Raw genomic sequence first — 23894 nt, 5'->3', positions numbered from 1 at the left:
TCTTTCTTTTCTCCTTTCTTCTCTCTCCTTTTCTTTTTCCTCTCTCTCTCTCTTTCTCTTTCCTCTCTCTCTCTTTCTCTTTCATTTTCCACTCTCTCACTCCATTTGTTTAATTTGCAACTGAATTTTTGCCATTTCCAATGAGTCAAACTCTATCTCAGGCAACTTTAAATGCTTAACCACCACCATAATTACCTCACCTTTTCGCATTTTGTCAGGTAATGTTAACTGCAATGTTCTTGCCAAATCTAACAGTCTGCTCTTCGTTTCTGTCCGTAAAGTACTGTGTGTGACCTTTCTCCACCCCCAAAAACTTCTGAGCCTCTGAAGAGCCATTGTTCACAACACTCTCCCCACTTGAACTAAAATACCACACCGGAAAAGCAACAATCCTTCACTGTCTTTAAGTTCAAACTAGTATGGCAGGGGGGTGGGCACGGGAGCAATAGGTCAGAAGGTGAGAGCATTTAGGGAGAACTAGGGAATAGGGCCAGTATGGGTCTGAGGCAGAGCAGACAGGGAGAAGTTGCTGAACACAGTGGGTCTGGTGGCCTGAAGTGCATATATTTTAATGCAAGAAGTATTACGGGAAAGGCAGATGAACTTAGAGCTTGGATTAGTACTTGGAACTATGATGTTGTTGCCATTGCAGAGACCTGGTTGAGGGAATGGCAGGGTTGGCTAAACGTTCCAGGATTTAGATGTTTCAGGCGGGATAGAGGGGGATGTAAAAGGGGTGGCGGAGTTGCGCTACTGGTTAGGGAGAATATCACAGCTGTACTATGGGAGGGCACCTTTGAGGGAAGTGAGGCAATATGGGTAGAGATCAGGAATAAGAAGGGTGCAGTCACAATGTTGGGGGCCTCCCAACAGCCAGCGGGAGATAGAGGAGCAGATAGGTAGACAGATTTTGGAAAAGAGTAAAAACAACAGGCTTGTTGTGATGGGAGACTTCAACTTCCCTAATATTGATTGGGACTCACTTAGTGCCAGGGGCTTAGACGGGGCAGAGTTTGTAAGGAGCATCCAGGAGGGCTTCTTAAAACAATATGTAGACAGTCCGACTCGGGAAGGGGCTGTACTGGACCTGGTATTGGGGAATGAGGTGGTAGAAGTTTCAGTAGGGGAGCATTTCGGGAACAGTGACCACAATTCAGTAAGTTTTAAAGTGCTGGTGGACAAGGATAAGAGTGGTCCTAGGGTGAATGTGCTAAATTGGGGGAAGGCTAATTATAACAATATTAGGCGGGAACTGAAGAACCTAGATTGGGGGCGGATGTTTGAGGGTAAATCAACATCTGACATGTGGGAGGCTTTCAAGTGTCAGTTGAAAGGAATTCAGTACCGGCGTGTTCCTGTGAGGAAGCAGGATAAATACGGCAATTTTCGGTAACCTTGGATAACGAGAGATATTGTAGACCTCATCAAAAAGAAAAAGGATGCATTTGTCAGGGCTAAAAGGCTGGGAACAGATGAAGCCTGTGTTGTATATAAGGAAAGTAGGAAGGAACTTAAGCAAGGAATCAGGAGGGCTAGAAGGGGTCACGAAAAGTCATTGGCAAATAGGGTTAAGGAAAATCCCAAGGCTTTTTACACGGTCATAAAAAGCAAGAGGGTAGCCAGGGAAAGGGTTGGCCCACTGAAGGATAGGCAAGGAATCTATGTGTGGAGTTAGAGGAAATGGGTGAGGTACTAAATGAATACTTTGCATCAGTATTCACCAAAGAGAAGGAATTGGTGGATGTTGAGTCTGGAGAAGGGTATGTAGATAGCCTGGGTCACATTGAGATCCAAAAAGATGAGGTCTTGAAAAATATTAAGGTAGATAAGTCCCCAGGGCCTAATGTGATCTACTCCAGAATACTGAAGGAGGCTAGAGAGGAAATTGCAGAGGGCTTGACAGAAATCTTTGGATCCTCACTGTCTTCAGGTGATGTCCTGGAGGACTGGAGAATAGCCAATGTTGTTCCTCTGTTTAAGAAGGGTAGCAAGGATAATCCAGGGAACTACAGGCCGGTGAGCCTTACTTCAGTGGTAGGGAAATTACTGGAGAGAATTCTTCGAGACAGGATCTCCTCCCATTTGGAAGCAAATGGACGTATTAGTGAGAGGCAGCATGGTTTTGTGAAGGGGAGGTTGTGTCTTACTAACTTGATAGAGTTTTTCAAAGAGGTCACAAAGATGATTGATGCAGGTAGGGCAGTGGATGTTGTCTATATGGACTTCAGTAAGGCCTTTGACAAGGTCCCTCATGGTACACTAGTACAAAAGGTGAAGTCACACGGGATCAGGGGTGAACTGGCAAAGTGGATACAGAACTGGCTAGGTCATAGAAGGCAGACAGTAGCAATGGAAGGGTGCTTTTCTAATTGGAGGATTGTGACTAGTGGTGTTCCGCAGGGATCAGTGCTGGGACCTTTGCTGTTTGTAGTATATATAAATGATTTGGAGGAAAATGTAACTGGTCTGATTAGTAAGTTTGCAGACGACACAAAGGTTGGTGGAATTGCGGATAGCGATGAGGACTGTCAGAGGATACAGCAGGATTTAGATTGTTTGGCGACTTGGGCGGAGAGATGGCAGATGGAGTTTAATCCGGACAAATGTGAGGTAATGCATTTTGGAAGGTCTAATGCAGGTAGGAAATATACAATGAATGGTAGAACCCTCAAGAGTATTGAAAGTCAGAGAGATCTAGGTGTACAGGTCCACAGGTCACTGAAAGGGGCAACACAGGTGGAGAAGGTTGTCAAGAAGGCATACGGCATGCTTGCCTTCATTGACCGGGGCATTGAGTATAAGAATTGGCAAGTCATGTTGCAGCTGTATAGAACCTTAGTTAGGCCACACTTGGAGTATAGTGTTCAATTCTGGTCGCCACATCACCAGAAGGATGCGGAGGCTTTAGAGAGGGTGCAGAAGAGATTTACCAGAATGTTGCCTGGTATCGAGGGCGTTAGCTATGAGGAGCGTTGAATAAACTTGTTTTTTTCTCACTGGAACGGCGGAGGTTGAGGGGCGACCTGATGGAGGTCTACAAAATTATGAGGGGCATAGACAGAGTGGATAGTCAGAGGCTTTTCCCCAGGGTAGTGGGGTCAATTACTCAGGGGCATAGGTTTAAGGTGCGAGGGGCAAGGTTTAGAGTAGATGTACGAGGCAAGTTTTTTACACAGACGGTAGTGGGTGCCTGGAACTCGCTGCCGGAGGAGGTGGTGGAAGCAGGGACGATAGTGACATTTAATGGGCATCTTGACAAATACATGAATAAGATGGGAATAGAGGGATATGGACCCAGGAAATGTATAAGATTGTAGTTTAGTCGGGCAGCATGGTCGGCACGGGCTTGGAGGGCCGAAGGGCCTGTTCCTGTGTTGTACTTTTCTTTGTTCTTTGTTCACAAAAGTCAATCCAATAGATAGACTTTTATCCCTCTCGAGCCCCCAATTGTTATGGGCGAGGCGTTTTCAGAACCCCAAAATGTATCATGGAGTTCAACCTTTAATGGATTTGTTGCTTTTCCTAGCACACGGCTTTTTCCCTAGGTGTGGGATTACAATTATGGACACGTGGGTTTTTACACACAAAACACTGTTTATTCCATGAACTCAACTTCACATCTTAAATAAACATTGGATCTCTTAACACCCCTTACTTCAAAGATAACTCAGAAAATATTGCAACAGTAAATAAGTCCTTAAACTGTTCCTTCAAACTTTCAAGAGACTTAACACCTTTAAACAAAATCACATCAGGTTAAAGGCTTCACTATTATAAGTTTAAATCACCCAAATGATCCGGCGATAGTCTTTCATGGCAGAGATCCAGCTCACTGCAAAACACAGACACACACCCAGCTCTTTTCAAAACTTAAACTGCAAAACTAAACTTCCAAAATGGCTGACCGGAACTCAGCCCCACCCACTCTCTGACATCACTGTTTTCTTAAAGGTACATTGCTTAAACATCCATGTCTTAAAGGTACTCTCACATGACAATAGTGTCGACCCACAGTTGAACATGCATAATAGTTTGGATGTTGAATAAAATTGTGTTGCATTTTATCAAGTGTTGGAGGTCTGTCTCTCGCTACACTGCATCAAGTGCAGTTCACCTCAACCCAGCCTACCCAACACATCATGGTACCAGCTGAGTGATGCTGAAAATTTGACAGACCTACCTTGAATGAATCAGCGCTGACCAGCAAACCATCCGTCCTCATCCTGCCCACGCCCGAGGATGAAGAGGATTTCGGCATGCTCCCGGAGTCACCGATGACCAGACCAACACTGGAATCGCCGCCACCAATTCGTCGCTCCCAACGCCACATCAAGGACCCGGACCGGCTAAATCTATAATTGGTTCGGGACTATCAAACCACCTTGTACTGGACTTCAGAAAGAAATATATGTTTTTTCGCTTCTGTATATTAAACTTGCTCTCCACCACCCCCGCCGGACTCAATTTTAACAGGGGGTGAATGTGGTAATCACCACTGTTGTATATATTAGGAGATGTGTGGTAAGGCCCTGTACTACAGGTAGAGGGTAGTCCCTGCCTGCTGGCTCTGCCCAGTAGGCGGAGTATAAATATGTGTGCTCCCTATACAGCAGCCATTTCGCCAGCTGCTGTAGGAGGCCACACATCTTAGAGTAATAAAGCCTCAGTTGTATTCAACTCTCGTCTCTGTGCAATTGATCGTGCATCAAACTGCAGACGAGTACTCTCAGTTCACGTAGGTATTCAGCCAGTGACTCACCCTGGCGCTGACGCCGCGTGGGTAGGAGGTGTCGAGCGAGTACCCCATTCACCGGCCTCACAAACTGTCGTTTGAGCAGCTCCACTGCCTCTCTGATGAGCTGGAAAATCTTGTGGCTCACTCCGGTGTTGAGGAGACGCTGTTTAATTTTCAGGGAGACCTCGGCGGCGAAGGAGCTGAGGTAGGCCTCAAAGCAATTGAGCCAATGCTCAAATATTGCCGTAGCCTCTGGCGCCTGCGGGTCAAGATCGAGGCGTTCTGGTTTTAAAACTGCTTCCATGTTAAAAAAAATTCTATCTGATTACAAACAAAGAACAAAGAAATTAAATTGATACCAATCAATCCAGTCCAAATGGTAGTTAACAAGAACTGTGGTTTTAATCAGCTAGAATGTGCCCTCCAGCAGCTTCTCCCGCACTGAGAGGCTGTCCCGGATCGATGGGTTATATACCTTCTCAGAGGGGCGGAGCCACAGGCGGAGCCAACAACAACATCAACACAACAACAGTATCAGTGAATAAATACTATAATATATACAACGTGGCTCACCACCACATACGTGGCTCACCACAACTGTGCAATCTGATTGACCATGTCAGATATGTATGGGAGGGGGTATGCGTCAAGCTACGTGTACCGATTGATGGTCTGGCTGTAGTCAATGACCATCCTGTGCTTCTCCCCAGTCTTTACTACTACCACTTGGTCTCTCCAGGGGCTGTTGCTGGCCTCAATGATGCCTTCCCGCAGTAGCCGCTGGACCTCCGACCTGATGATGGTTCTGTCCTGTCCACTGTACCGTCTGCTCTTGGTAACGACTGGTTTGCAATCCGGGGTGAGATTCGCAAACAGGGAAGGTGGGTCGACCTTAAGTGTCGTGAGGCTGCATACGGTGAGGGGTGGTAGGGGTCCGCCGAATTTTAGAGTTAGACTTTGGAGGTTGCACTGGAAGTCCAGGCCGAGTAGCAAGGCAGCGCAGAGGTTGGGGAGGACGTAGAACCGGAAGTTGCTGAACTCAACGCCCTGGACAGTGAGGGTGGCGATGCAGTACCCCCGGATTTCCAGAGAGTGGGATCTGGAGGCCAGGGAGATTCTCTGGGTAATGGGGTGTACCGCGAGGCAGCAGCGCCTTACCGTAGAGGGGTGGATAAAGCTCTCCGTGCCCCCAGAGTCAAGAAGGCAAGGTGTCTTGTGGCCATCGACTTTCACCGTCGTTGTCGTGGTTGCGAGGCTGTGCGGCCGGGACTGGTCGAGCGTGATGGAGGCAAGCTGCGGCTGGTGTTGGTGGGCCCCGGGCTGTTCGGCAGTGGTGGCGGGCGATGAGCGGCCAGATGAGGTGCCCGACGAGCAGGGGTCCTGAGGCGCCGTCCAAAATGGCGCTGAAGATGGCGGCGCCCATGGGGCGCACATGGCGGGCGGCGTTAAAGATGGTGGCGCCCATGGGACACACGAGGTCTGATGGGGGAAGATGGCAGTGTCCACGGGTCGCACGTGGAGGGTGCAGGAACAATGGGCCTGGATACAGCGGCGATCGACCGGGCCTGGCACACCGCAGCGAAATGTCCCTTCTTCCCGCAAGTCTTGCAGATTGCACTCCGTGCTGGGCAGTGCTGTCGGGGGTGCTTTGTCTGGCCACAGAAATAGCACTTAGGCCCCCCGGGGTTGGCTGGCTGCCGCGCGGCGCAGGCTTGGGGTTGTCTGAGAGCGGCCGCTGGTGGGGCCCACGATGTCCATGACGGTGGCGCCATGCAGTCGAGGGCGTACGATTGTACATTACGGGAGGCTACGAGTTGCTTGGTTGCCACGAGATCAAGCATACCCCCTTCTAAGAGGCGCTGACGGATGTACGCCGACCCCATGCCCGTAACGAAAGCGTCCCTGATTAAGAGTTCAGTATGTTCAACAGCCGAAACTGCCTGGCAATCGCAGTTCATCGCCATGATGTGCCGGGCAAGCCAGAAATCGTCCAATGACTCACCGGGGAGTTGTTGCTGCGTGGACAGGAGGTGCCTGGCGTAGAGTTTGTTGATCGGCCGGATGTAGTTCCCTTTCAGAACCGCCATGGCCTCAGTGTAGTTGGGCACATCCCGGATAAGGGAAAAAAATATCGGAGCTCACCCGTGAGTACAGGATCTGGAGTTTCTGTGCTTCTGAGGGTTGTTCTGTCGCTGATCCGATGTAGGCTTCAAAGCAAGCTAGCCAATGGTCGAAGGCCGACGTGGCGTTGTCTGCTTGAGGATGCAGCTGTGGGCAATCTGGCTTGATGCGTAGTTCCATCACTGTAATATCTCTGCTTAATAAATTGATGCACTATCAATTATTGTGGTGGTATGTATTAGGGGTCATGTGGGACTGTGAAGCCGTGATGCTATTGGCTGACAGATCCCGGGTCCTGGTTGGCTGTTGACCCCTGGCTCCGCCCTGATGGCGGAGTATAAGAACCCGTGCTTCTCCCCGCAGCTCCATTTTGTTGCTGAACTGCTGGGAACAAGTCATGCTTAATAAAGCCTCATCGACTTCATCTCTACTCGTCTCTCTCGTAAGTCATTGTGCGCTACAATTATGACGAGTCGCGAGTAATCGAGGCTCTATTAAGCAGAGATGTGTTGCCTCCTGCAGCTGCTACCGAAATGGCAGCAGCACATGTGAGCACACACATTTATACTCCGCCTACTGGGTGGAGCCGGCAGGCAGGGATCTACCCCCGTACCTGTAGGAGCTTTACCGTATTACCTCTAATACACGTATTATACACACAGCGGTGACTACCACCCTGCCCAAACGGCAAGGGACCATTTGTAAGCAGAACAGTTTAACAACATAGACAAAAACAACAGTAATAAATCAACACAAAAGTCCAGAAAGTCAGTCCTAGTGCAACAAAATAGTGTCCGACACAAAACTCGCTGACACCCGGTGCAGCTTGAAACGTTCACCAACAATCCAGAAAATGGCCACCCGGAAATCCCCAGATAGTCTCTCCAAAACAGACAAAAGTCAGTAGAAAGGTACCAAAATCCCAAAGTCTACTTCAACAGTCCAAGGGGCCAACCACCGAGCCTCCAGTAGCAGCAGCAGCAGGCCACCATCAATTCATCGCGAGCTGCAGGCGGCGGGACACGATCTTTACCAACACAGCGCCAAGTAGGCCTTCCATCCTTGGCCTGAATCCCACCCCAGTCTGCCATTTCCAGCAGGATATACGCTCCAGCTCTCCTCTTTCCCCTCGCTCCTTTCACTGCAGCTCAACACTGGAAACAGTAGTAGCAACAGAGACAGAGGGAGAGTGGCTGCACCACTTCAAAAATTCTTCTTGAGTATGACCTTCCCCAATTGGGGGGGGGGGGGGGGGTGGTGGAGGGGAGGGTTGGGGGGGGTTGGGAAGTGTTGGGGTGGGAGGTCGGGCAGGGTTGGGGGGGTCAGGTAGGGTTGGGGGGGTCAGGTAGGGTTGGGGGGTCAGGTAGGGTTGGGGGGTGGTCGGGTAGGGTTGGGGGTTGGTCTGGTAGGGTTGGATGGGGGGGTCAGGTAGGATTGGGGGGTCGGGTAGGGTTGGGGGGTGGTTGGGTAGGGTTGGGGGAGTCGGGGTAGCGTTAGGGGGGTCGGGTAGTGTTGGGAGGGTTCGGGTAGGGTTGGGGGGATTAAGGGTGTGTGTGGGGGTAAAGGGTGTTGGGGGGGTTAAGGGTTGGGGGTTAATGGGGTGTGGGGGGGTTAAGGGGGTGTGGGGGTTCAGGGTGTGGGGTTCAGGGTGTGGGGGGGTTAAGGGGGTGGGGGGTGGGGGGTTAATAGGGTGGGGGGTTCAGGGGGTGGGGGTTCAGGGGGTGGGGGTTAAGGGGGTGGGGGTTAAGGGGGCAGTGGGGGCTAAGGGGGTGGGGGGCTAAGGGGGTGGGGGGTTAAGGGGGTAGGGGGTGGTGGGGGGTTAAGGGGATGGGGGGGTTAAGGGGGTGGTGGGGGTAAAGGGGGTGGTGGGGGGTTAAGGGGGTGGTGGGGGTTAAGGGGGTGGTGGGGGTTAAGGGGGTGGGGGGTTAAGCGGGTGGGGGGGTTAAGGGGGTGGAGTTAAGGGGGGTTAAGGGGGTGGGGAGGTTAAGGGGATGTGGGGGTTAAGGATGTGGGGGGGGTTAAGGGTGTGGGGGGGTTAAGGGTGTGGGGGGGGTTAAGGGTGTGGGGGGGTTAAGGGGGTGGGGGGCGTCAAGGGGGTGGGGGGGCGTCAAGGGGGGGTCAAGGGGGTGGGGGGGTCAAGAGGGTGGGTGGGGTTAAGGGGGGGTTAAGGGGGTGGAGGTTAAGGGGGCGGTGGGGGTTAAGGGGGTGGGGGAGTTAAGGGAGTGGTGGTTAAGGCGGTGGGGGTTAAGGGGGTTGGGGGTTAAGGGGGTTGGGGGTTAAGGGGTGGGGGTTAAGGTGGTGGGGGTTAAGGGGGCGGTGGGGGTTAAGGGGGTGGGGGTTAATGGGGTGGGGGGTTAAGGGGGTGGGGGGGTTAAGGGGGTGGGGGTGTTAAGGGGGTGGGGGTGTAAGAGGGTGGGGGTGTAAGAGGGTGGGGGGTGTAAGGGGGTGGGAGTGTAAGGGGGTGGGGGTGTAAGGGGGTGGGGGGGTTAAGGGGGTGGGGGGTTAAGCAGGTGGGGCAGAGTTAAGGGTGTGGGGGGGGGTTAAGGGGGTGGGGGGGTTAAGGGGGTGGGGGGGTTAAGGGGGGTGGGGGGTTAAGGGGGTGGGGGGGTTAAGGGGGTGGGGGGTTAAGGGGCTGGGGGGATGGGGGGGTAAGGGGGTGGGGGGTTAAGCGGGTGGGGGGTTTAAGCGGGTGGGGGGGTTAAGCGGGTGGGGGGGTTAAGCAGGTGGGGCAGAGTTAAGGGTGTGGGGGGGTTAAGGTGGTGGGGGGGTGGGGGTGTAAGGGGGGTTAAGGGGAGGGTTAAGGGGGTTAAGGGGGTGGGGGGGTTAAGCGGGTGGGGGGGTTAAGCGGGTGGGGGGGGTTAAGCAGGTGGGGCGGGGTTAAAGGTGTGGGGGGGGTTAAGAGGGTGGGGGGGTTAAGGGGGTGGGGGGGTTAAGGGGGTGGGGGGGTTAAGGGGGTGGGGCATGTTAAGGGGTGGGGGGTGTTAAGGGGTGGGGGGTGTTAAGGGGTGGGGGGTTAAGGGGGGCGGGGGGCGTTGAGGGGGTGGGGGGCGTTGAGGGGGTGGCGGGGTTGAGGGGGTGGCGGGGTTAAGGGGTGCGGGGGTTAAGGGGGTGGGGGGATTAAGGGGGTGGAGGGGGTGGGGAGGGTTAAGAGGGTGGGGAGGTTGAGGGGGTGGGCAGGTTGAGGGGGTGGGCAGGTTGAGGGGGTGGGGAGGTTGAGGGGGTGGGGGGGTTGAGGGGGTGGGGGGGTTAAAGTGGTGGGGGGTTGAGGGGGTGGGGGGGTTAAAGGGGTGGGGGGGTTAAGGGGGTGGGGGGTGTTAAAGGGGTGGGGGGGTTAAGGGGGGTTAAGATGGAGGGGGTGTTAAGAGTGGGTGGGGGGGTTAAGGGGGGCTTGGGGTTAAGAGGGGGTGGGGGGTTAAGGGGGGCTGGGGGTTAAGAGGGGGTGAGGAGGTTAAGGGGGGCTGGGGGGGTTAAGGGGGGCTGGGGTGGGTTAAGGGGGGCTGGGGTGGGTTAAGTGGGGGGTGGGGGGTTTAAGGGGGGATTAAGGGGGTGGGGGCTTAAGGGGGAGTGGGGGGGGTTAAGGGGGGTGGGGGGGGGGGTTAAGAGGGGGTTAAGGGGGTGGGAGGGTTTAAGGGGGGATTAAGGGGGTGGGGGCTTAAGGGGGGGTGGGGGGGTTAAGGGGGGTGGGGGGGTGGGGGGTTTAAGAGGGGGTGAAGGGGTGGGAGGGGTGAAGGGGGTGGGGGGTGAAGGGGGCGGGGGGGGTTAAGGGGGTGGGGGTGGGGTTAAGGGTGTTGGGGGGGTTAAGGGTGTTGGGGGGTGGTTAAGGGGGTTGGGGGGGTTAAGGGTGTTGGGGGGGTTAAGGGGGTTGGGGGGGTTAAGGGGGTTGGGGGGGTTAAGGTGGTTGGGGGGTTAAGCGGGTGGGGGGTTAAGGGGGTGGGGGGTTAAGGGGGTGGGGGGTTAAGGGGGTGTTGGAGGGAGGGTTAAGGGGGGGTTGGGGGGGTGATTAAGGGGGTGTGGGGGGGTTAAGGAAGTGGGGGGGGAAAGGGAGTGGGGGGGTTAAGGGGGTGGGGGGGTTAAGGGGGTGGGGGGGTTAAGGGGGTGGGGGGGTTGTGGGGTGGGGGGTTAAGGGGGTGGGGGGTTAAGGGGGTGGGGGGTTAAGGGGGGGTGGTTAAGTGGGTGTGGGGGGTTAAGGAAGTGGGGGGGTTAAGGGGGTGGTGGGGTGTTAAGGGAGTGGGGGGGGGGTTAAGGGGGTGGGGGCGTTGAGGGGGTGTGGGGGTTAAGGGGTGGGTTAAGGGGGTGGGGGGACTAAGGGGGTGGGGGGCTAAGGGGGTTGGGGGGGTTAAGGGGGTGGGGGGGGGTTAAGGGGGTGGGGGGGTTAAGGGGGTGGGGGGGTTGTGGGGGTGGGGGGTTAAGGGGGGTGGGGGGTTAAGGGGGGGGTGGTTAAGTGGGTGTGGGGGGTTAAGGAAGTGGGGGGGTTAAGGGGGTGGTGGGGTGTTAAGGGAGTGGGGGGGGTTAAGGGGGTGGGGGCGTTGAGGGGGTGTGGGGGTTAAGGGGTGGGTTAAGGGGGTGGGGGGACTAAGGGGGTGGGGGGCTAAGGGGGTTGGGGGGGGTTAAGGGGGTGGGGGAGTTGAGGGGGTGGGGGGGTTTAAAGGGGTGGGGGGTTTAAGGGGGTGGGTGGGGTTAAGGTGGTGGGGGGTTAAGGGGGTGGGGGTTAAGAGGGTGGGGGTTAAGGGGGTGGGGGGGTTACGGGGGTGGGAGGGTTAAGGGGGTGGGGGTGGGGTGAGTTAAGGGGGTGGGGGGGTTAAGTGGGTGGGGGTTAAGAGCGGTGGGGGGTTAAGGGGGGCTGGGGGGGTTATGGGGGGTTGGGGGGGTTATGGGGGGTTACGGTGGGTGGGGGGTTTAAGGAGGGGTGGGGGGGTTAAGGGTGTGGGGGCTAAGGGGGTGGGGGGTTAATGGGGTGGGGGTGGGGGGGTTAACGGGGTGGGGGGGGTTAAGGGGGTGGGGGTTTAACGGGGTGGGGGGGTTAAGGGGGTTGGGGGGGGTTAAGGGGGTGGGGTGGTTAAGGGGGTGGGGTGGTTAAGGGAGTTGGGGGGGGTTAAGGGGGTGGGGTGGTTAAGGGAGTTGGGGGGGTTAAGGGGGTGGGGGGGTTGTTAAAGGGGTGGGGGTGGGGTTAAGGGGGTTGGGGGGGTTAAGGTGGGGGGTGGGGTGAAGAGGGTGGGGGGGTTAAGGAGGTGGGGGTGTTAAGGGTGGGTTTAGGGGGTGGGGGGTTAAGGGGGGGTTAAGGGGGTGGGTTAAGGGGGTTGGGGGGGTTAAGGGGGTTGGGGGGGTTAAGGGGGTTGGGGGGCATTAAGGGGGTTGGGGGGTAAGGGGTTTGGGGAGGGGGGTTAAGGGGGTTGGGGAGGGGGGTTAAGTGGGTTGGGGAGGGGGGTTAAGGGGGTTGGGGGAGTTAAGGGGGTTGGGGGGCTTAAGTGGGTTGGGGGGTGGTTAAGGGGGTTGGGGGGGGTCAAGGGGGTTTTGGGGGGGTTAAGGGGGTTGGGGGGTGGGGGTTTTGGGGGGGTTAAGGGGGTTGGGGGGTGTTAAGGGCGTTGGGGGGGTTAAGGGGGTTGGGGGGGGTTAAGGGGGTTGGGGGGGTTAAGGGGGTTGGGGGGGTTAAGGGGGTTGGGGGGCATTAAGGGGGTTGGGGGGTAAGGGGTTTGGGGAGGGGGGGTTAAGGGGGTTGGGGAGGGGGGTTAAGTGGGTTGGGGAGGGGGGTTAAGGGGGTTGGGGAGTTAAGGGGGTTGGGGGGCTTAAGTGGGTTGGGGGGTGGTTAAGGGGGTTGGGGGGGGTCAAGGGGGTTTTGGGGGGGTTAAGGGGGTTGGGGGGTGTTAAGGGCGTTGGGGGGGTTAAGGGTGTTGGGGGGGGTTAAGGGGGTTGGGGGGGTTAAGGGGGTTGGGGGGGTTAAGGTGGTTGGGGGGGTTAAGGGGGTTGGGGGTGGTTAAGGGGTTGGGGGGTTAAGGGGGTTGGGGGGGTTAAGGGGGTTGGGGGGGTTAAGGGGGTTGGGGGGGTTAAGGGGGTTGGGGGGGTTAAGGGGGTTGGGGGGGTTAAGTGGGTTGGGGGGATAAGGGGGTTGGGGGGGTTAAGTGGGTTGGGGGATAAGGGGGTTGGGGGGGTTAAGGGGGTTGGGAGGGGGTTAAGGGGGTTGGGGGGGTTAAGGAGGTTGGGGAGGGGGGTTAAGGGGGTTGGGGAGGGGGGTTAAGGGGGTTGGGGGAGTTAAGGGGGTTGGGGGGGTTAAGTGGGTTGGGGGGCGGTTAAGGGGGTTGGGGGGGTCAAGGGGGTTTTGGGGGGTTTAAGGGGGTTGGGGGGTGTTAAGGGGGTTGGGGGGGTTAAGGGGGTTGGGGGGGGTTAAGGGGGTTGGGGGGGTTAAGGGGGTTGGGGGTGGTTAAGGGGGTTGGGGGGTTAAGGGGGTTGGGGTGGGTTAAGGGAGTTGGGGGGGTTAAGGGGGTTGGGGGGGTTAAGTGGGTTGGGGGATAAGGGGGTTCGGGGGGTTAAGGGGGTTGGGAGGGGGTTAAGGGGGTTGGGGGGGTTAAGGGGGTTGGGGGATGTTAAGGGGGTTGGGGTGTTAAGGGGGTTGGGGGGGTTAAGGGGGTTGGGGGTTTAAGGGGGTTGGGGGGGTTAAGGGGGTTGGGGGGGTAAGTGGGTTGGGGGGTAAGTGGGTTGGGGGAGGGTTAAGGGGGTTGGGGGGGTTAAGGGTTTGGGGGAGTGTTAAGGGGGTTGGGGGGTGTTAAGGGGGTTGGGGGGGTGTTAAGTGGGTTGGGGGGGCTAAGTGGGTTGGGGGGGCTAAGGGGGTTGGGGGGTTAAGGGGGGTTAAGGGGATTGGGGGGGGGTTAAGGGGGGTTTAGGGGGTTAGGGGGTTGGGGGGTTAAGGGGGTTGGGGGGTTAAGGGGGTTGGGGGGGTTAAGTGGGTTGGGGGGGGGTTAAGTGGGTTGGGGGGGTTAAGGGGGTTGGGGGGGCGTGGGTGGGTTAAGGGGGTTGGGGGATTAAGGAGGTTGGGGGGGGTTAAGGGGGTTGGGGGGGTTAAGGGGGTTGGGGGGGTTAAGGGAGTTGGGGGGGTTAAGGGAGTTGGGGGGGTTAAGGGGGTTGGGGGGGTTGAGGGGGTTGGGGAGGGGTTAAGGGCTTTGGGGGGCTTAAGTGGGTTGGGGGTTTAAGGGTGGTTGGGGGGGTTAAGGGGGTTGGGGGGGGTTAAGGGGGTGGGGGGGTAGGGGAGGGGGTGGGGGGGTAGGGGAGGGGGTGTTGGGGGGGTAGGGGTTGGGGGGGTAGGGGAGGGGGGTTGGGGGGAGGGGAGGGAGGGGAGGGGGGGTTGGGGGGAGGGGAGGGGAGGTGGGGTTGGGGGGAGGGGAGGGGGGGTTGGGGGGGAGGGGAGGGGGGGTTGGGGGGGAGGGGAGGGGGGGTTGGGGGGAGGGGAGGGGGGGTTGGGGGGAGGGGAGGGGAGGTTGGGGGGGAGGGGAGGGGGAGGTTGGGGGGGAGGGGAGGGGGGGTTGGGAGGGGGAGGGGAGGGGGGGTTGGGAGGGGGGGGGGTTGGGAGGGGGAGGGGAGGGGGGGTTGGGAGGGGGAGGGGAGGGGGGGTTGGGAGGGGGAGGGGAGGGGGGGTTGGGAGGGGGAGGGGAGGGGGGGTTGGGAGGGGGAGGGGAGGGGGGGTTGGGAGGGGGAGGGGAGGGGGGGTTGGGAGGGGGAGGGGAGGGGGGGTTGGGAGGGGGAGGGGAGGGGGGTTGGGAGGGGGAGGGGAGGGGGGGTTGGGAGGGGGAGGGGAGGGGAGGTTGGGAGGGGAGGGGGGGTTGGGAGGGGGAGGGGAGGGGGGGTTGGGAGGGGGAGGGGAGGGGGGGTTGGGAGGGGGAGGGGAGGGGGGGTTGGGAGGGGGAGGGGAGGGGGGGTTGGGAGGGGGAGGGGAGGGGGGGTTGGGAGGGGGGGTTGGGAGGGGGAGGGGAGGGGGGTTGGGAGGGGGAGGGGAGGGGGGGTTGGGAGGGGAGGGGGGGTTGGGAGGGGAGGGGGGGTTGGGAGGGGCGGGGAGGGGGGGTTGGGAGGGGGCGGGGAGGGGGGGTTGGGAGGGGGCGGGGAGGGGGGGTTGGGAGGGGGCGGGGAGGGGGGGTTGGGAGGGGGAGGGGAGGGGGGGTTGGGAGGGGGAGGGGAGGGGGAGGGGAGGGGGGGAGGGGTTGGGAGGGGGAGGGGGGGTTGGGAGGGGGAGGGGGGGTTGGGAGGGGGAGGGGGGTTGGGAGGGGGAGGGGGTGTTGGGAGGGGGAGGGGAGGGGGGGTTGGGAGGGGGAGGGGAGGGGGGGTTGGGAGGGGGAGGGGAGGGGGGGTTGGGAGGGGGAGGGGAGGGGGGGTTGGGAGGGGGAGGGGAGGGGGGGTTGGGAGGGGGAGGGGAGGGGGGGTTGGGAGGGGGAGGGGAGGGGGGGTTGGGAGGGGGAGGGGAGGGGGGGTTGGGAGGGGGAGGGGAGGGGGGGTTGGGAGGGGGAGGGGAGGGGGGGTTGGGAGGGGGAGGGGAGGGGGGGTTGGGAGGGGGAGGGGAGGGGGGTTGGGAGGGGGAGGGGAGGGGGGGTTGGAGGGGGAGGGGAGGGGGGGTTGGGAGGGGGAGGGGAGGGGGGGTTGGGAGGGGGAGGGGAGGGGAGGGGGGTTGGGAGGGGGAGGGGAGGGGAGGGGGGAGGGGAGGGGGGAGGGGAGGGGGGAGGGGAGGGGGGAGGGGAGGGGGGAGGGGAGGGGGGAGGGGAGGGGGGGGAGGGGAGGGGGGAGGGGAGGGGGGGGAGGGGAGGGGGGAGGGGAGGGGGGGGGAGGGGAGGGGGAGGGGGGGTTGGGAGGGGGAGGGGAGGGGGGGTTGGGAGGGGGAGGGGAGGGGGGAGGGGAGGGGGGTTGGGAGGGGGGTTGGGAGGGGAGGGGAGGGGGGGTTGGGAGGGGGAGGGGAGGGGAGGGGAGGGGGGGGTTGGGAGGGGGAGGGAGGGGGGGGGTTGGGGGGGTAGGGGAGGGGGGGGGGGTTGGGGGGGGTAGGGGAGGGGGGGGGGGTTGGGGGGGGTAGGGGAGGGGGGGGGGGTTGGGGGGGTAGGGGAGGGGGGGGGGTTGGGGGGTAGGGAGGGGGGGGTTGGGGGGGGTAGGGGAGGGGGGGGGTTGGGGGGGGTAGGGGAGGGGGGGGGGGGTTGGGGGGGGTAGGGGAGGGGGGGGGTTGGGGGGGGAGGGGGGGGGTTGGGGGGGTAGGGGAGGGGGGGGGGTTGGGGGGGGAGGGGGGGGGGGGGTTGGGGGGGGTAGGGGAGGGGGGGGTTGGGGGGAGGGGGAGGGGTGGGGGGAGGTTGGGGGGTAGGGGGGGTGGGGGGGAGGTTGGGGGGGGTAGGGGAGGGGGGGGGGGGTTGGGGGGGTAGGGGAGGGGGGGGGTTGGGGGGGGTAGGGGGGGGGGTTGGGGGGGTTGGGGGGGGGGGTAGGGGAGGGGGGGGTTGGGGGGGTAGGGGAGGGGGGGGTTGGGGGGGTAGGGGAGGGGGGGTTGGGGGGGTAGGGGGGGGGGGGTGGGGGGGGGGGTAGGGGAGGGGGGGTTGGGGGGGGTAGGGGAGGGGGGGTTGGGGGGGGTAGGGGAGGGGGGGGTTGGGGGGGGGGTAGGGGAGGGGGGGGTTGGGGGGGGTAGGGGAGGGGGGGTTGGGGGGGGTAGGGGGAGGGGGGGTTGGGGGGGGGTGGGGGGGGGGGGTTGGGGGGGGGGGGGTAGGGGAGGGGGGTTGGGGGGGGGTAGGGGAGGGGGGGTTGGGGGGGGTAGGGGAGGGGGGGTTGGGGGGGGTAGGGGAGGGGGGTTGGGGGGGTAGGGGAGGGGGGATGGGGGGGGGGTTGAGGGGGGGTAGGGGAGGGGGGGTTGGGGAGGGGGGGTTGGGGAGGGGGGGGTTGGGGGGGGTAGGGGAGGGGGGGTTGGGGGGGGGTAGGGGAGGGGGGGGGTTGGGGGGGGTAGGGGAGGGGGGGTTGGGGGGGGGTGGGGGGGGGGGGGTTGGGGGGGGGTAGGGAGGGGGGGTTGGGGGGGGTAGGGGAGGGGGGGTTGGGGGGGGTAGGGGAGGGGGGGTTGGGGGGGGGTAGGGGAGGGGGGTTGGGGGGTAGGGGGGGTAGGGGAGGGGGGATGGGGGGGGGTTGAGGGGGGTAGGGGAGGAGGGTTAAGGGGGGGTGTTAAAAGGGGGTTGGGGGTGTGTAAGGGGGGGGGGTTGGGGGGTGTTAAGGGGGGGGGGGTTGGGGGGTGTTAAGGGGGGGGGTTGGAGGGGGGGGGCTTGCACGGAATGTTTTTTGCGGGGCAACTATCAACCAAAAATATCTTCCTGTGGGGCAAGTGCATTGAAATAACAATATAGTGGTGATGGAGTGTAATTTGGAGAGTTGGAGCTCAGTGCTCCTTGTGAGAGTTAAACTGAAAGTAAAAATGTTGATGACACATCTCCCAGCCCCTCCCTGTGTGTGTTGAGATGATCAGCTGTGGATCACACACACACACACAGAGGTCTTGCTAACTGCTGTGTGTGTGAAAGGACTGAGTTTTGAATCATGGGGCTGACTGTGCCTGGTGCCCCCTATCCCAGCTCACACTGAGAGGCTCCGCAGCCCCCGGGAGGGGATTTGCCCTCGCTTCATTCCTGCCGCCGCGACGGTTCTCGTCCCCAAGGTTTCCTCTTGCTGTCTCTGAAGCTGCTATGCCCCGAAAAAAGAATTCCCACCTGAGGCAAGGCAGCGCCGAGCTGTCCAACGGAGCCCCGGAATCTCCCCTCCAGCCATCCACCTCCTGCAGACACATCACCGAGCTGACTTACAAGGTGTGTACGTCTTTATTCATTCCTAAATCTCACTCCACATCGGAAAAGATACATTTCTCACAGCAAAAAGATCCAGCAAATTGGGAGTTTAGCCCTGTCGGTGGCTGTGAATGTTCAGCAAACAATGACTGGTGGTAGAGGTGTGTGAGAAACAGGGAGGAGAGCAGGAGAGGGATGAGATTGAGCCCCAGCCTCAGCCTCAGCCAGAAAAAGCAGCTTCCCCTTCTCCTGGCAGATCACACACTGACTCAGGATCTTTTTCATCAGCTGGGAGTAAATAATCATTTTGGAAACAATTGTTTTTATTTTTTTTTAAGCTTAGAATCTTTCAACGTGAACTTGAGGCTGTTCTTCCCGTCTTACCTCTACTAGGCTGTTTTGGGGGAGTAGGAGGAATCCTCCATTCCACCCCCTCCCATGCCCCCAGCTCTACAGCGTCAGGTGCAGGAGACTTTGGCATGTTTGTGGACTGTCCTATTACAGAAAGTTGGTGTTAATTCAGATAAGATTCCACCCTGCTCCCTGCCTCTTCTCCCTCTGAGCATTGCGTGGTCCGATTCCCTGTTGGGGTTGAGTTAGATCATTTGAGCCAGGATGACAGAGGGAGGGGCAGGGTAATGTGCACATTTGAAGCGGGGTGGACTTGGTGGGGGGTGGGGTGCTGTATGTGCCCTGTTTATTTGAGGAATGTTTGCTTGCTGCCACAAGAACGTTGTCAGTCACACCACAGTAACTCACAGCCCCTTCAGGAGAATCCTGATCTCTTACAGCCCAGCAGAAGGCCATTCACCCCATTGTGCATGGACAAGCTCCCTGAAAGGACCATTCAATTCAACTCACTTTCCTGTTCTCTCACAGAATCACAGAATAATACAGAGCAGAAGAGGCCCTTTGGCCCATCGAGTCTGCATGGGAAAACCTAACCCGACGAACTAATCCCATTTGCCAACACTTGGCCCATAGCCTTGAATGTTATGATGTGCCGAGTGCTCATCCAGGTACTTTTGAAATGAAATGAATGAAAATCGCTTATTGTCACAAGTAGGCTTCAAATGAAGTTACTGTGAAAAGCCCCTAGTCGCCACATTCCGGCGCCTGTTCGGGGAGGCTGGTACGGGAATTGAACCGTGCTGCTGGCCTGCCTTGGTCTGCTTTAAAAGCCAGCTATTTAGCCCAGTGTGCTAAACCAGCCCCTGTGTGCTAAACCAGCCCCTTTTTAAAAGATGTGAGGCATTCTACCTCTACCACCCTCCCAGGCGGTGCATTCCAGACCATCACCACTCTCCGGGTAAAAACATTTTTCCTCAAATCCCCCTTAAACTACTGTCCCTCACCTTGAACTTGTCTCCCCTAATAACTGACCCTTCAACTAAGGGGAACAGCTGCTCCCTATCCACCCTGTCCATGCCCCTCATAATCTTATACACCTCGATCAGGTTGCGCTTCAATCTTCTCTGCTCCAGTGAAAAGAGCCCAAACCTATCCAACCTCTCTTCAGAACATCCTGGTGAATCTCCACTGCAGCCCCTCCAGTGCAGTCACATCCTTCATATAATGTGGCGACCAGAATTGCACACAGTACTCCAGCTGTGGCCTCACCAAAGTTCGATACAATTCCATCATGACCTCCCTGCTTTTGCAATCTATGCCTCAATTGATAAAGGCAAGTGCCCCACTTGCATGTTTATTTATCCAATTCCCCAATGAAAGTTATGACTGAATCTGCTTCCAGTTCACGCACAGACCTTCTGCGGCATTACAACTCGCTGTGAATGAATTATATCCTCATTTCACCCTGCTTTTTATTTGCCAAATATCTTAAACCTGTGTCCTCTAGTTACTGACACTCCTGCCTATGACAGGAATAGCATCACAAAAAGGGGGTGCCTAGTTCTCAATCACACAAGTGCCAGTTAGTCTCCTTCAGGTTGTTGAAAGCTGGGAGATTAGACAGTACAGGTCCTTCGGCCCACAATGTTGTGCCGACCATTTATGCTAATCTAAAGGTCAACCGAATCTACACCCCTTCAATTTACTGCTGTCCATGTGCCTGGCCAAGAGTAACTTAAATGACTCAGGCTCCACCACCTCTGCAGGCAGTGCATTCCACGCACCCACCACTCTCTGTGTAAAGAACCTACCTCTGACATCTCCCATATACCTTCCTCCAATCACCTTAAAACTATGTCCTCCTCCTCTGTGCCCTCTCCAAAGCATCCACATCCTTCCTATAATGAGACGACCAGAACTGGACACAATATTCCAAGTGTGGTCCAACCAGGATTTCATAACAAAACCTCGCGGCTCTTAAACTCAATTCCCCTCAATTAATGAAAGCCAACACACCATACACCTTCTTAACAACCCTATCAACCTGGGTGGCAACTTCGAGGCATCTATGCACCATGTCATGTGAGAGTACCTTTAAGAAATGGGTGTTTATAAATGGGTGTGTATATAAATATCTGTAGTGGGAGTACCTTTAAGAAATGGATGTTTACTACTGCAGTGATGTCAGAGATTGGGTAGAGCTGGGCTGTCAGCTTTTTACATTCGTTTTTGAGCAGGCAGCAGGGTGTGTTTTATTTTCACTTTCAGTGTTGGAGCTGAAGCCAGACCAAGCAGGTGTACTGCTGTTCTCTCTGCCATCAAAAGACTATCTCTGTGATCATTTGGTGAATTCAGAATTATAAATGTTTTCAGTAGTGAATTTAACCTGATGTGCTTCTGATAAAGGTTTTGTTTTTAAGTCGTATGGATGTTAAAAAGGAAAGCTAAAAGGTTTACTTAGTGTTGTAGTCACACACAGTACCTTACGGACAGAGTCTAAAAGCAGACTGTTAGATTTGGCAAAAACATTGCAGTTAACATTACCTGACAAAATGCGAAAAGATGAGGTCATTATGGCAGTGGCTAAGCATTTAAAGTTGCCTGAGATACAGTTTGACTCATTGGAAAATTCAGTTGCAAATTAAACAAATGGAATATGAGAAAGAATTAAAGCAGCTTGAATATGAAAGAGAAAGAGAGGAAAGAGAAAGAGAGAGAGAGGAAAAAAAGAGAGAAGAAAAGAAAACAGAAAGAATAGCGCTAGCAGAACAAAAAGAAATGGAAAGGGAGATACAGATCAGGGAAAAAGATAAAGAGAGAGAGTTTGAACTTCAGAAAATGGCCATGAAACATGACAGTCAGTTAAAATTGGCAGACGTAAAGGGAAACATACGGTTGGTTGATAGTGATGAGGATAGTGAGAAAGAGCATCATAGTCGAAGGCTTGGTGGGGATCTATTTAAATATGTCCAGGCATTGCCAAGGTTTGATGAGAACGAGGTGGAAGCCTTTTTCATTTCATTTGGGAAGGTAGCTAAACAAATGAAATGGCCACAGGACATGTGGGTATTACTGATTCAAACAAAATAGACCAAACGTCTGAAGCTCTCAGAGAAATTATACTTTTGGTGGAGTTTAAAAATTCAATTCCTGATATAGTGAGAACTCATGTGGAAGAGCAAAGGGTTAAAACGGTGAGATTAGCAGCAGAAATGGCAGATGATTATGAATTAGTTCATAAATCAAAGCTTGGTTTCTGACAGCCTGTGACGGATAGAAACTGGGGACATGAGAAATACTCAAGTGCTAAAGGTAAAGGTGATCCGATGGGGGATAATAAGGAGAGGGTACCTCAGATTAAAAAAGAAATCCAGGAGGGTGAAAAAGAAATGAAAAATTTCAAATGTTTTCACTGTAATCAACTAGGCCATGTAAAGTCACAGTATTGGTGGTTGAAGGTTAAAACCACTGGGAAGGCTGATGTGGATAAGACAGGATAAGACAGTAGGGTTTGTTAAAGTGGAAAAGGAAAGCCCAAGTGAAGCGAAGGAGGTGCAAAAGATTGTTCAGCCGGATCAAGAGGTGATTGATAAGAAGGTGCCAGATGTCTTTAAAGAATTTACTTGTGTTGGTAAAGTTTACTCATGTGTATCAGGAGGAGCAGGTAAAGAAGTCACAATTTGAAGAGATACGGGAGCTAGTCAATCTTTAATGGTAAGAGATGAGGAGTTATGTAGTTTAGGAAGAATGTTGCCAGAAAAGGTGGTAACATGTGGAATTCAGGGTGATAGGAGTAGTGTTCCATTATATAAGGTGAGGTTGGACAGTCCAGTGAAGAGTGGTGAAGTGGTAGTAGGACGAAAAGAGAAACTATCTTGTCCAGGAATACAGTTTATCTTGGATAATGATATAGCTGGATCACAGGTGGGAGTGATGCCTACTGTGGTTGATAAGCGAGTGGAAAATCAGACAACTGAAGTGTTGAAGGTCAAATATCCTGGGATTTTTCCAGATTGTGTAGTAACAAGTTCGCAAAGTCACAAAGAACAAAGAACAAAGAAATGTACAGCACAGGAACAGGCCCTTCGGCCCTCCAAGCCCGTGCCGACCATGCTGCCCGACTAAACTACAATCTTCTACACTTCCTGGTTCCGTATCCCTCTATTCCCATCCTATTCATGTATTTGTCAAGATGCCCCTTAAATGTCACTATAGTCCCTGCTTCCACCACCTCCTCCGGCAGCGCGTTCCAGGCACCCACTACCATCTGCGTAAAAAACTTGCCTCGTACATCTACTCTAAACCTTGCCCCTCTCACCTTAAACCTATGCCCCCTAGTAATTGACCCCTCTACCCCAGGGAAAAGCCTCTGACTATCCACTCTGTCTATGCCCCTCATAATTTTGTAGACCTCTATCAGGTCGCCCCTCAACCTCCTTCGTTCCAGTGAGAACAAACCGAGTTTATTCAACCGCTCCTCATAGCTAATGCCCTCCATACCAGGCAACATCCTGGTAAATCTCTTCTGCACCCTCTCTAAAGCCTCCACGTCCTTCTGGTAGTGTGGCGACCAGAAATGAACACTATACTCCAAGTGTGGCCTAACTAAGGTTCTACACGTTAAGACAAGAGGGTAAATCAAAGAGTGAAGGTGAAGTTGAAGTGCAATTATCAGAAAGATTTTTGATCAGATGGTTGAAAAAGAACAAGAACAGGTGGAGGATGAGGCGGATATTTTTAGTTCAGGAAAATTGGCGGAGTTACAACAAAAAGATATGGAAATAAACCGGATGTATCAGGAAGCGTACATGGAAGAGGAATCTGAGTGTATACCAGAGTGTTATTGCCATAAAAGTGATGTCTTGATGAGAAACTGGAGACCTTTACATATGCAGGCGGATGAAAAGTGGGCAGAACTTTATTAAGTAGTATTGCCGGTAGGATATAGAAAAGAGGTGTTGCGAGTTGCACATGAGGTACCAGTGGGAGGTCATTTGGGAATAAGGAAAACTCAAGCTAAAATCCAGAACCATTTTTATTGGCCTGGACTACATAAAGATGTAGTTAAATTTTGTCAATCATGTCACACATGTCAAGTGTTAGGGAAACCTCAAGCAGTGATAAAACCAGTGCTCTTAATACCCATTCCAGCATTTACGGAAGCTTTTACAAGGGTCCTAATTGATTGTGTGGGACCGCTTCCTAAAACAAAAAGAGGGAATCAATATCTTTTGACGATAATGGATGTGTCTACTGGATTTCCAGAGGCCATTCCAGTACGTAATATTACAGCTAAAAAGATTGTGGAGGAGTTACCTAAATTCTTTACCAGATATGGACTACCCACAGAAATACAATCGGATCAAGGATCAGATTTTACCTCAAGGTTATTCAAAGAAGTTATGGATAGCTTCGGAATAAAACAATTTAAATCAACTGCGTACCATCCAGAATCGCAGCGAGTATTAGAAAGGTGGCATCAGACATTAAAGACAATGTTGAGGGCTTATTGTCAAGATTATCCAAAGGGTTGGGATAAAGTAATTTGATTTGTACTGTTTGCAATTAGGGATGCATCTAATGAATCAACCAAATTCAGTCCTTTTGAACTAATTTTTGGTCATGATCCACTTAAATTAATTAAGGAAAAATTGGTGAGTGAGAAATCGGAAATTACATTATTGAATTACGTGTCAAGTTTTAGGGAACGATTAAATAGAGCAGGTGAGTTGGCTGGACAATATTAAAAAGTTGCACAACATGTGATGAAACGGGTAGCGGACAAGAAATCCAAAGTCCGTAGTTTTGCCAGTGGAGATACAGTTTTAGTATTGCTACCAGTGGTAGGTGAACCTTTAAAAGCAGGGTTTTGTGGACCTTATCAGATTGAAAGGAAATTATGTGAGGTGAATTATGTG

At 55.7% G+C, this 23894-nt stretch overlaps 1 protein-coding gene across 6 annotated transcripts in view; it reads left to right on the top strand.

Annotated features, from left to right (window-relative positions):
* The window catches only part of LOC140395325 (ras-related protein Rab-37-like), an 844903-nt gene that overhangs the window by 370212 nt on the left and 450797 nt on the right, over positions 1 to 23894 (top strand). For 3 of the 6 annotated variants that reach the window (XM_072482956.1, XM_072482953.1, XM_072482950.1), the window contains exon 1: positions 17324 to 17646. The exons of the other annotated variants lie outside the window; for them this stretch is intronic. In XM_072482956.1, coding sequence (XP_072339057.1) covers positions 17527 to 17646 — 120 coding nt within the window. In that variant the 5' untranslated portion in view covers positions 17324 to 17526. Of the gene's footprint in view, positions 1 to 17323; positions 17647 to 23894 lie in introns of those variants that run through there. 6 annotated transcript variants of the gene reach the window in all.

Source organism: Scyliorhinus torazame, chromosome 18 (assembly GCF_047496885.1).
Source record: "Scyliorhinus torazame isolate Kashiwa2021f chromosome 18, sScyTor2.1, whole genome shotgun sequence".
Classification (NCBI taxonomy): domain Eukaryota; kingdom Metazoa; phylum Chordata; class Chondrichthyes; order Carcharhiniformes; family Scyliorhinidae; genus Scyliorhinus; species Scyliorhinus torazame.
This window is presented reverse-complemented; position numbering and strand designations above follow the sequence as displayed.